General features: G+C 43.1%; 1 protein-coding gene across 1 annotated transcript in view; it reads right to left on the bottom strand.

Annotated features, from left to right (window-relative positions):
• The window catches only part of sobpa (sine oculis binding protein homolog (Drosophila) a), a 34,189-nt gene extending 22,272 nt beyond the window's left edge, over positions 1 to 11,917 (bottom strand). Inside the window, exons 1-3 of the mRNA XM_026353855.1 lie at positions 11,640 to 11,917; positions 3,563 to 3,683; positions 2,860 to 3,069 (exon numbers count right to left, since the gene is read on the bottom strand). Of these exons, the coding sequence (XP_026209640.1) occupies positions 2,860 to 3,069; positions 3,563 to 3,683; positions 11,640 to 11,735 (427 nt within the window). The 5' untranslated portion in view covers positions 11,736 to 11,917. The remainder of the gene's footprint in view (positions 1 to 2,859; positions 3,070 to 3,562; positions 3,684 to 11,639) is intronic.
• Positions 11,918 to 13,486: the final 1,569 nt, after the last annotated feature.

The following is a 13,486-nucleotide window of genomic DNA, read 5'->3' as shown; positions in this document are numbered from 1 at the left end:
CTAATGAAAGCCTGCCATGGGTAAATGCAGCAGAACCGGATGAAGCTGGGACATGGGAAGATGCCTATTTGTGTCCTCTGTGTGTAATAGAGACCGTGAAGTGGACACGGATGTTTTTTGATGATGTCACAGTGGGCTGTGAAAGAAGGCCGGGTCTGCCTGCTGATGTGTATCATCTGAAGGTGTATTCACTGCAGCGGGCTAGCACAGAAACTCAAATCATTCTCACAGTTTATCAAATGTCAGACGGATGAGGAATGACATTCTGCTTCACACAGAATGACATCTGGTTAAGAAAACATTTGAGAAAATTATGAACGTACTTATAATGGCACTTTACCCTGATTGACAAGTTACACAACTTTGCTCTGAACTGACTTGCAGTAAAGTGAAGGATTCTCCACAGACATTCAACTACTGGGTCTAAACAGTAAAACATACAGGAAAACTTGGCTCAATTTAGTATTTTGGCTCTCCCTTTTTGTATTCCTCAACAATTCATGATGAGGGCACTTTGGGGGCAGAGAGAGGGAAGAAGTAGAACCAAATTAAAAAACATGACGGCGAAGTACCAGAAAGAAATGAATACATATACCAGTTTTCTCAGGAGCACACAAGGACAAAATGACAAACAAACAAATATTCACTTCAAAGACAAAACTACATATATAATAGAGTTCACATAAAAGAGACATTAAGTTATGGTAATTTTACAAAGGTTAGGGCTTTGGGCTCTTTATCCTGCATTACAACTTTATAATGACTATAAACAGTTATACTCAAGTATAAAAAGAAGTAAATAATGGGGACAGAGAGAAGAAAGAGCCTGAGAATTCCCCTTTTATTAAGAAATTCTGAAATAATAGCACTACACTTATTACACAAGAAACTATATAAAATAAGTATGCAAAAAACAATAATACTAATACTATTGTTACAACAGTTATGAGCATAGTAAAGTTTTTGACATGTCTTTGTGGTAGTTGAAGACCGGACTGGAAGCTGTTATTAATAAGTGTAAGTCAGTGCCGATTTCTCTCAGTTAATGACGCTTTGTCAAATTCATGACCTGTGTGCGAGACCTATGATTGATCTTAAGGATTATAGCAAAACTTAACTAGATTCTTTACAATCGGCACCGACACATCTTGCTTAAATAAAATCCCATACACTAGTTGTTTCTAATCTAATTCCCTGTTTTAACCTGTGATTTAGCGCCTAGTAGCTGCAGTGCTACAGTGTGGTCAGTGTGTGCAACAAATTATTTTGAACAGACCCCCGGTGACAGTGAACTGCCTTTTCTGTGGTAAACTATGGCTGCTGCCGATGAGCTGTGGGCTTTTAGTGCTGTCACTGCTGCAGTGAGAGAGATCCTCTGAGATTCCCTCCAGTATCTCCCAATTATCACATTATGACTACGCGGGTGTGAGGGTGAAAAAAAACACACACACGCAAAAAAAAAAACAAAAACGCAGGCCCATTAGTCTTTCACCCTCGCTCACCTCCTTATCGCACGCTGGCCGGGCTTTTCACCTCTTGGTGAGCTTAATGGGTCTACAGCGCCATCAGATTTTAAGTAAAGACTAACTCACAATTAAGAGAATAACTCCCTTGGGGCTCTAAAGACAGCACAGTGGACCCCACATGCATATTTTATATCTATCCTCTCTATTGCTTCCTAACTCATTCCTATAGTCTCTGTACCTTGTTGTGTCTATCTGGATTGCAGCCCACTGCAGTAATAACAGAAACACAAATAGCTTCTTCCTAAGCTGAATGAGTAGGTGGATCATTGCTTGGAAAAGATCTATGTAGCAGAACGTAATGAACGGGATCGAAAGCCAGCAGAAATATCTCAACATTCTCATTCAAAAAGACAACTCGAGGAGGTGCTGTTATCGCTTTGCCACGTCCCGGCAACTCACGACAAGCCCATCTGAAAACACTCACATCTGCACGAGGGGGGAAAACACGCCGGTAATTATGCAGCCTCCATACTAAATGCCACCATCATCCGCCGTACCTGCACCTCAAAAGGTCTTTTGTCAGACTTTGCGGGGCACATGAATAATTCACCATATGTGTGGGGAGTAGGGGGTGGATGGGGGGGGGGGGGGGGGGGTTGAAGAGGGTGTCAGAGCTGGGTTTTAAGTGGGACCACACCATCTGTTTCCCCACCTAGGCAGGGCCAGTGGGGACTCCTCTTGGGTGATGCCAAGGTAGCTTGCTCCCTCCGCCGGGGCGTACCAACCTCCTGTGCTATATAGCAGACACAAGGGATAATGAAGCCCTCTGTCTGGCCGAGCAACATGGACATCTCCTCAGAGAGTTGATGGGGTAATATTGACACTTGGGCAGGTGGAGGAAAACAAGGTGTACAGCAGGTAGCTAGCTCATTAGTGGCTGGTTCTTGCCTGATATATGGAGGCATTCAGGCCATTGTAAAAACTAAACATTTTCACATCACATAAACATTCAGTTTTCTTGCTATGTGCCGATGAATTATCAAGTAGGTTTATTTTCAGTACAGTATCTGTCTGTTGAGCAGCTGTGGATGAAATCTATGACATTTCTTCTGGTTATTTAAACAAATCATGTATATCTGAGTGTTTGTGGTCTGAAAATGACCTTGATCCTTTATTTAAATTTAAGATGTAGCCAAAACACACGAATGGGTAAAGCATCAGTTGCAACTTTATACACTGACACTCTTGCGGTGGGCTGGTTTGATACAGTTTTTTTGGTGGCCCACATCATATTGAAGTGTATTCCTAACAAACGAGGACTTGTGTACACCTAAAATACTTTTCAATTTATCTGGTGCACGTGTCTTTCCAAAAAGGTGTCTGTGCTCCCTACCTGCAGGGGGCTTCATCAGAGGCGGCGGGATCATGGGGACTATAATGGGCAGGTTGCCATGTTCCTTGGTGCTGGGCGTGGATGTGGACGAGGTGGCGGAGGGCTCTGTGACTCCGTTCCTGGAGGCTGGCAAGGACTGTGAACTGTTGGCTCGATCCGGAGAGCCTTCGCCGCTCTCTGTTGAAGCTGGGATTTTTGGCAACGAGTTTTCTAGACATGAGAGCAAAAATACAGCATTACTGAGCAACTGATAAGATGCTGCGGCACTCAACTGCAAATCCTGCAATAATTTAAGAGCCTAGGATGTCTAACATTTGACTGAGTGGGTCATTTCTCACCACAATAGAGACATAAGAATGATTAGTGTGAGCGATGAAGCGTCATGTCTATTTAAAGGTAAGCCTGGACAGATTTATGTTTAAAGCCCTTATTATACATTATTATACATTTCTCTAGTACAACAAATGTTGACCAGATTTCTCCAGCAATGTTAAAACTAATAAAACTAAATAAACTACTAAACCCACAGTAAACTGCAACTGTGGGACGGACTTCTGTGTATCACTGAGAAAAAGAAAGACAAAAACACAAATGCTGAAATCTCTCATGTGAAACTGTAACCGTTTCATCATCCATCCACCAGCAGTTAATATTTACACCCGTTTCACCATCGCCTGCCACACTGTACGCTAGAGCTCCACACCTTTGAGGACAGAGATGTGCTGTGGTGTCTCCCCTAGCTCCAGGCTGTCAGAGTCTCTCAGCTCCACCTTGTCGTAGCCGTACCAGCCGAGCAGCTCGTTCATGGTGTTCTCTGCAAAGCTCTGCAACGCAAACAGTCGGTGGGTGAGATCTAAATACAGGAATCACTCAAACAAAAAAAAATAGGTGTACATCACACAATATTATAATTCAGTTTTGGATATACTGCCACAGAACTGATGAGAAGTGATAAATACTGTAGTAGCAAAGTGAAGGTGAGTAACTTTTGAAAATGTTGATACTTTTCCATGAAGCATTACATGACGAAGATAAATTAGATTTGAGGTCAGTTGTTATAAAAGTAAATGCAACAATCATTTACTTTGTACCGACCATTGTGCTTCTCATGTGACCTTCACTTTAACAGGAGCTCCTTAGATTTGCCCACAGTACTACAGTCTTTCTGCTAATTGTGCACAGATATTATGATTCCACTCCAAATGTAAACCTTTGCCTGGAGAAAACCACGATGTAGGTTTGCACACTAGGTCTTCTTCATAAGCACAGGTGAAGCTAATTGGGTCCAAACGCTGCAGTGTGCAGGAAGACAAACTAATGGCCCCTATCACAGTGCACAAAGCAGAAAACCTGACACGATATGGAAAAACAGAACACAGGACAGTAAAAAGTGGAGAGTAACAGCAGAGATGACTGACTCGTGAGTTTTGATGTTGCTGATCTTTTAATGCTTCCCTCTTACAATTGACTATGTACATTATTTTATACACGGTCCCACTTTGGAGAGGTTCCTCGTACAATGTTTAGCAGCACAGCGTGACTGACCCACAGCGTGGCCTGTAATTATTAAAGGAATAGTTCGACAGCTTGTGAAATACGCTTATTTGCCCTCTTGCTAGGAGGTAGATGAGAGGATCAATCAGCACATCTGTCCATTCAATATCAACCTGGAGGCAGGAGGCGGTTAACTTAGCTTGCCAGCACCTTTAAAAGTTCAGTAATTAACCCCGGTTTCCAGCCTCTGAGCTAATCACCTGCTACATTTCACCTCATAGTTGAGAAACATGAGAGTGAACCAATCACAACACAGCAGAAACGCTAATAAAGTCAATTAGTATCCCAGCATCAATGAGAAATTGAGAACACTTCATAATTAAAGAAAATCAAATACAGTAAACAGCATATGTCATGTCTTCTGACAGGTCGGCATCAAATAAGCTTTGAGCAGAGCAGTCCCAGCGTTCAGCAGAGCAGACAGGAACATGCACATATGTACGAAATATAATATATAAACCTCAATGCAGGTGTAACATTAAAGTATTTCCTCCATTAAAGCCTCTCACAACACAGTCAGCAAACACTGTACTCACCACAAAACTATAACCCCACTAATGCATACAGTCCATTATCACCGTGCGCTGCTCAGCTGGAGTGTTCACGGAAGCGTCTATTCACTGAACCCTAAACTATGGTAAATGTTTCAGCTATCATGAAAAAACAAAAAACCAAAAAAAACAACACAGATGAAAATGTTCTTTCTGGAAACAAACCACAGCAGTGACTGAGGATGAATCAGCTGTAATTATTTAGTACATGTGATGAAGGATTAGTCACAGGTCACTAAACTACCAGTTTAGAAAACAGAGTGGTCCTTAGTGATAATGTAATGATTTTTTTTCCCTGGTATTCCTGACTGTTAACTGTATTTTATAATTTTTTCTTAGAATAATAAACACGTAAGAGGCCAAATTTAGACTATTTCAGCTTAAGCATGGGGAATTAATTAGCACACAATCAGCAGCTTATTGAATCGTATTACAGGTTTGCAAGGACAAACACATTGTACTGTACTGTATGTTGCCACGGAGATGACTCACCTTGTCTTGCCATTGGTACGGATCAAACTGACAAGACACGAGTCAGTTCATTATTATATCGCCAGTCCCGGTTTACACTGTACATTATCTCATCAGGGCAGCAGTTAAACTATTACAAACAGCTCCCGGTGTTATTTTAGAGAGGGAGTGAACCTAGCTGATCAAAATCATTTCACAACAAAATATGTTCTTGAGTGGATACTGAATATCCACATACAGTATGTATGGGATACATCAGTACAAGTCGGAAAAAGTGAAGTGAAGTGAAGTGAGGTTGTGATTTCAGGATAATTCTCACCAAAAAAATCCTATTTAAACAAAAGAGAAGGAGAGGAACAAATGTATAGTTGCATGGTTCCTCATATGTTTGTGGACTCTTGTAGTCTGTGTCTACAAGCTGCAGACTACAGGTTGGCCCACTGACTCAATTACTTGATACAAATTCAATTATCAAAGCACCAACACAAAGCACAGTTTAGATATTGCTTACAGTGGTATTATAGTAAGAGAGATACAACTGGGAATGAGCCCGCAGACATACATATACACACACACTGACTGAGGTTGAAGTATCTCTTTGCATATTTGAGACACTGTGGCACAGTATAGGAGCTTCGTCAGCACACTCCCTCCATTTCTAAGCATTTTAGCAAGAAATTCATGATGTGTTGTATTTGTATCTCTGCGTAGTAGGGCTGCTCTAGGATTAGCTTTGCCTCAGCTCTGTCTTGTTCATAGAGCTCATGTAGTTTCTGCTACTCTGTGCAGAAGTGAATGTGCCACAGCTAGAAGGAGGACTTAGTCTGAATGCTGGGGAGGCATCATTAATGAAGAATGACAGGAGTTATTGATCTGTCTGTTATGAAATACCACAGTGGTGGGGTGGCCAGTGGGCAGATGGGGCACTAAGGTGCAGGGCACAGTTCGAATCAGTGACAGGTGAAGTCATAGCATCCTGTTGCGGTGAATCCACACGCATAGTAAATGGACTGCATCTGCAGAAATCTTTCAGTGCAAAGTGTGCAAACACACGTGTGGAAATATCTGGGCGTCACTGGACATCAAGGTCATCCAGAGTAAGCATCCAATGGTGGTTAAAGCAGAAAAAGCTGGAAATCTAAAGATATAACTACACGTCAACAATGGTGAAAGACAGCAGTATAGTATAACTTCCTGAAATGAGCTAAACTTTGGTTCTGACAGCTTTATACACGATGATTGAGAGGTGAAAGGCCATATACATGCTTTCATGGCTCTTCACCTCTCCTTCAGTTGTAACTTAAACGGCCAATAGTTTTCTCCAATGAAACTGAGAGGGCAGTTTAAGTCCTGGTCTTTCTGTATTCACCAGGGTTTCATTTTCTTGTCCCACACATTTATTTAAATAATTAGAATTAATCAGATAAGAAAGATGATTTATGATTTCTAAACTAAGTAACCTACATTTTTGATTACTGTCCTTGTGTTATGGACAGCAGTGACAATTTGTAACAACCTACCAAAAAGAGAAGATGCTATGACAGACTCAAAGGGCACCAATTGGCAAGCACAACTGCAGCAATTAGCCCAACTGCAAGGATGAAACCTTGAGAAGAAAAACTCATCAAGGGGAAAATCCTTCTTTTGAACAAATGAGTTGGAGCATAACCCAACCTGAATGTACTCCTGAGTAAAACGGATGGAGCTGTAAAACATCCACATCGCTGAGACAAAAACACTGCATCTCTCTGTGTCTCCCTTTCCTTCTTACCATCCTGTCCTCTGTGTCACCCTACTACTTTGAGAAAGTGGGAGTATTCTTAAGAGTGGAATCTAATCCTGGTTGGCAGCTCATCAAAGCAGTGGCACCAACTTTGGCTCTGGCTGAGCTGGGCAGGAAGAGGCGGTGGAGCCACAGAGGCAGGTACAGATGTCTATATGTTACACTGGATGTATGGTCTTTTCATCTGGTTTCAACGCAGGCAAATCTGTTTACCAGCTTTATTCGGCTTAACTGCTTTCGAGAGCCCCCGACAGAACAGAGGTCAGTTGAAAACAAGCAAAGATTTTAATGTATCAAGCAAGAAACAGACAGCAGTTGCTAAAATGCGTGACCTCAGTCTGTCTACCTGTGCAAAAATTTAGTACACAACACAATACTTAGTTTTTTTCCTCTGGGCAAATGCAATAGGCATCAATAAACCAACATATCTAATATTCCCAAGTTACTCTGCTATTCTGTCAAAACACTACACAACTTTGTGCCGTGCTAATGAATCTGATTCATTCCGCTGAGGTCATGTGATGACAGAGTAATTATCATTATGGGAAAATGGAGTCACAGCTACAGAGCTATCAAAGCAGATGCTGCATTAGGCCGCTCTCCACCTTCAGCGGCAGGCAGGAGTTTGCCACCTCTAAAAGCGAGCGGCCCTTCATCCGAAGCACTACAATTCATCAAGAGTGTAATGAATCCTCATTATATTCAGTTGACAGCATGTCAGAGGGGTCTTGAGTCAACTTCAAGGTCACACAATATGCTGAACGGTGTTTCCAATATTTCAACTACCTCACGTCAATATTGGCCTGTAGCTTGTTCTACCTTTCAAACTGTCACCTCTGCACAAAAAAAGTGCATGATCTTTTCTGAATATTACGAACACTTAAGGCTTTCAGTGGCATCAGCTTTTAAACCGCACTGCCTCTACCGCTGCCTTCACTGCTGCACAGGTCAGACCTCTGGTATGGTGATGATATTTTGGTGCACTTTCAAAAAGAATAAACCACCAGTATGCAAACAGCCATTTAATGCCCTTTAAGACTGGTCCGAAACACAATTAAAGACTAAGCTGTGGTTGTGCAGAGCCTCGAGTCATCTTTGTAAGTTTACATTTAAATGTGCAGGATAATAGGTGGTGTAGAGGATTGCACTCTTGATAGTTACAAGCTGGCACGTCTTTGCCATACTTTCAGCAGCAGATAATGATAAAACATTATTTAGAATACACTTTCTCCAGTCTTCGCCCTCGTTTCCCTCCACTAAGACATCGCCAGTAGGGCTTGTGGTAATGACGATGGTGGGAACTGGATATCTTGCGGCTAGAAACCAGAGCAGGTCACAGTACACCGTGATAAAATTCCCAAATCCACACGCCAAGTTTCCCTTTGCCTCCTCCTCCTCCTCCTTCTCCACTTTTCCACTCCTCTGCTCCCTCTCTCCTCCTCTGCCTCTCCCTCTCCTCTGCTTTCATTTCCCTCTACTTTCCTTGATATCTGATCCAGCGGAGACACTCAGGTTACAGTTTTTACAGCCTGGCCAGCCCAGTACTGTCTACATTCCTTTCTCCCCTGTTTCTTACCCCACTCTCTCCTATCCTGATTACTCACTGGGGCTTATTTTACCATGGCACACATTAAGCAGACAGATGAAGGAAACACTGTCAGACTGTTTGGTTTTTCAGAGGAGTATGAGCCCTCACAAGGGCACATTGTGTGTGTGTTTTCTTCCAGCTTTGGTCTGAAATAGTGAAAATGAGAGAATCTATGGAAACGAAGGTAACAAGCTGAGGATATTTTTGATCCAACTGCAACCCTGCAGGTTGTAATCCAATATTAAAATAAAAAAACACATATCTTGTCCCGATGAATAAACCTATAACTTTTAAACCAGATTTAATTTACTGTAATAATCATAGTATTAGGGTGCGGTATAGGTGACACATTTCTGGGTTAGAGAAACATGCTTAAAATTACAGGTATTTATCATCTATAGATCAGTGTTTCCCTAAATTGACATTTCTGTGTGTGTGTGTGTGTACGTGTACAGTGGGAGATGAATTTCGAGATAGCTCAATGAGCTACAATCCAACTTCTTTAGCCTTTGAAAGTGTTTTGACACCTTAACCACATCTGCTGCTCCATTCATAAGCTTCCTCTGGTCCTGACAGAGATACAGGAGTTGTCATGGGAGAGTGTTGTTTTTCCTATGCACCACATTTTGCATTGGCATATGTAAAAAATTCCCACGCTAACGGCATTTCAATTTCATTTCAGTTTGGTCAGGCGTGTCTTCACAGTCACAGCTCGGTTGTACCCTTTGACTGATCGCAGTTACTAGGCTGCAGTTGCACATAAAAACAATGACAAATGAAGCTGCTTCCATCAAGTGAGATGTTTAACTGACATGTCAGCTCTCCAAAACATATCTTAAGAAATGTCAATTCACTGAATCCTGACTGATGACCCGTGTCACTAAATCTAACATCCAAGAGCAAAACACACAGACCTGCAAGTGAAACATCATTTCTGACTGATGACTGACATCATATAATTACTCGATCAATGTGGTAAACTGCCAGAGGAGACATCATAGATTGATATTTTCCCTTCTGTTAGAACATCAAATGTCTAAATTAGATCTAGATTTGTATTCAAACCTCAGAACAAACACTTGACTGTGCCTTAAGGATTGCTCATAAATATTTTGACCATTTTAATGCTCCACTGAGGATGCCTCTAATACTGGCCTGATAAGAAATAAGGACATTTCTTCATGGAGCGACTCTGACTGACAGCCCCAACCTGCTGCACCCCTCCCTTCTGTCATCAGGACCAGGCAACCAGGAGGATGTAACGTTAACTGTGGACCTTCAGAAACTGACATATTTCATTTGCAACAAAGAATTCATTCAATTTCAATCAGTTAGAAATCAGTTTCCACCTTTCTCCAGACCTTCAGTATAATTTTAGTTAACAAGCAAGAACAACTCTACAGTAAGAATTCAATCTGAAATGTTATAAATGTAATTATGTTGCAACTAAATGGAACACACACAAGGAAAATACTTAATATACAGCACATTATTCTATAAAATATATATGTAATAGTCTAGATTACTATGCAACATTATAGTACTTTACTGTCCCTTATTGCTTTATGATAATAATAAATGCATCTTTGGCAGCTGAGCTTGCCAACACGCCATCTAGACTGTCATCAATAAAATCCACATGATTTATTCTTTTATACAGCAACAGAGAAGAAGCAGTGACACATGAACGCGGCTGGCATTTTGGATAGGTCTAAACACAAAAAGCCTTTATTCCAGGGCTGTTTCAAGACTCGCTCAAAGCCAGCACCCCTCCTCTGCCAGCTTCAAAAATCACTATTTCCACAATTATTCTCCGTGCGATCACCTGCCTATCCATCCATCACAGCAAACACACGGGGTGCCTGTGTGTCTCCGGCCAAATGTGTACAAACAATGAAGAGATGGAGACAAAGCGGACACACTGCCTCTCTCTCTCTCTCACACACACACACACACACACACACACACACACACACACGTAAGGAACACTTTCTTTCTCCACAATGAACCGCTCGGAGCTCAAATATCACAATGTGCACCCAGCTAAAAAAAAATAATAATAATAATAATAAAACAGTAGAGAAACAACGTGTGTCTGGATGTTGGGATAGAACCGCACAGGCCGCGCGCACACACACACACACACACACACACAGGAGACAATGTGCTCCTGTCGAGTGCGTAAAGCTCACACAACGCACATCTGGATCACAAGGCAGCTGGGAAACGCACGCATAAACACAAACACACACACACACACACACACACACACACCTCGACTCAGTCGACACGGAACCGCAAACGCATCTTGGCATATGTGAGTGTTCCCCCATTGATTTCTACTAACTGTGCACACCGGCTGCCCTCCGTTGTGCCGTAGAGTAACAGTATTAATAGTAATAGTAGGCGCACTGTTGACGCCTTCACTGACGCACTGGATTTTCCATTAACTCCGGAGAAGCCAGTAAAAAGGCAGGGCACACAAGCGGCCAAATGGTGCCATGAAGCGCCAGGAACACCGTCTTCTCCACTGATTCAAAACTTACTCGTAGAACAGTGGCAGTGAACCGGGCTGCCGCATCCACTGTGCACGGCGGTGCTTTGGCAGGGTGCGCTGCCGGGGCTGGCACTCGGCGCGGATACGACAATGGAACTTGGCTCTCAAAAGAAAACCATAAATCAAAGTTTGACTATCGTGCAGCCACTTGCTCTTAGGTGTGTTGCATATTGTCACAGAGAACGCCTGGTTAGTGTTTCAACACACATGCATGCTCCTCACAACCACTCTTCCACGCGTAATCACATGCAGCTGGGCACAGATCCCCCCCTTTACCTTCATCTCTTCATTTATTTCCCTTTTCACCGGGTGAGCTGGTTTTCGGCTTCTTTTATTTTCCGGAGGTCTGCCCTCTTTTTCCATCTCTGCCATGATTTCTCTCTGATACTTCTGTCAATATTTGCGGTGAGGAAGGGGAGAGGAGAGGAGAGGAGAGGAGAGGAGAGGAGGGGGGAGGATGTGAGAGAGGCAGCGGCAGCTGTTTACAGTCGCCAGACGGCGGGTGTCTTGTAGCTTTTCAGCGGCCCGTGTGACGCTGGTGATGCCGCCGAGGGCTCGCAGTGCCCGGCTAAGTCAGCCATCTTCTGCCCGTATCCTCCACGGTCCGTGCGCCAGTGGTGAGCCGCCTCTGTGAGTCAAAGGAGAGGTTGAGTGAGGGGAAAAAACGAGACAGGGGGAGGGGCGTGCGCTGAAACATTATATGACGCGTTGGTGATCAGAGGTAGGCTATTTCTTCTCGCTTTCCCATGGAGTGCAATCAGAGCAGTCACATCCACTTAGCCCGGCGCTGCTCCCTCTTGGTGACAGTCTGTAAGCAGCAAACAGGTGCCCACACACAGCCGTTCCTCCTTCAGGGGAGTGCTCCAACATGCTGCTGTTGGTCATAAGGAAATCTAGTCTTTAGTTACACACCACACTGCTCCAGTCATTCAACACCACAAAACTCAGGTCAAGTCTGCAAGTTCCAGTGCAGAAACACACTGAGCTGTCAGTCTGTAGGTGCAGGTGTGGTGGGTGCAGCGCTTTACAATCACTGCTTTTATTTATTCTTGCAAAGGGGATATGGTGCAAAGAGTCGGGTGCATATGCATGTTGAAGAGAAGCGCAGCTGAAAACAAGTCTGATTTCACAAGGAGAGAAAATCCCCTTTGGACCAAAAGAACATTTTTTGGTGTGTGTGTGTGTGTGTGTGTGTGTGTGTGTGTGTGTGTGTGTGTGTGTGTGTGTGTGTGTGTGTGTGTGTGTGTTCATTTTGTAATGACTGAACCGTTTTCCATGAGTGGTGCTCCTTCTCCCTCAGGTTGTTCCCTCAGGTTACATGGTGCAAATGAGCCTACAGGTGTCTCCTTTTTCATTTTGGTACAACTCCTATAGGGCTTCAGCAGTAATGTGGACAGAACTTTTATTCTTCAGTCATTAAACATGTTTGCAGGGATCTTGCCATTCTGCTCTGCCACAAAACACCTGCAATACACAGAATGAAGGTCTTGTGAAAGGCCTCATTCACTTCTGGAGCTTTAAAAGGCAACGCTGCACATTTTCAACTCGCTTCCTGTGGCTCTAGTTTGGGGGAGTACATGCATTATGACCAATCCTTCAAGCTTACCTCTACCATTTTCAGCTCAGATGATATCATGTGGTTGCTCATACTATGGAGATTGTAACCTGCTCCTCCACAACTCTTCCAAACCAGACCCATAAGAAGCGTCACATACAACTTGACAATGAGCAGTTGCCTTTCGTTGCATTTGCTCTGGCAGTGCCCACTCTATGTGATGTATGACTACATTGTTTTGCAGTGGGTTTCCTCACGTAAGGGCACCATGTTAATGTTATATAGTGTCATTACTGGCGTTTGAAACACGTGTAAAGCTGTTCAGTAAACAATTTCTGCTTTGGGCATGAATTTGCCTGTTTCAACTGTGTGTTACATTCTACCCTCTGACTTGAAGTGGAATTACAATGAGTTGGCAGGTGGAAAGCCACTGAGGGGGCCAGTGATGCTGCTCATGGCACAGTGACACCCATTTGAGGCGGAAAATCAACGGGAACAGGAGCTGTGAACCGTGCAGTGGGGTCAGGATGAGATGACTTGCGTGTTACACGGATGCTCTTGCCTTGTG

The sequence above is a fragment of the Anabas testudineus genome, chromosome 12 (genome assembly GCF_900324465.2).
Source record: "Anabas testudineus chromosome 12, fAnaTes1.2, whole genome shotgun sequence".
NCBI lineage: Eukaryota > Metazoa > Chordata > Actinopteri > Anabantiformes > Anabantidae > Anabas > Anabas testudineus.
The sequence above is the reverse complement of the archived record's forward strand: the minus strand, read 5'-3'. Positions and strand labels throughout refer to the sequence as shown.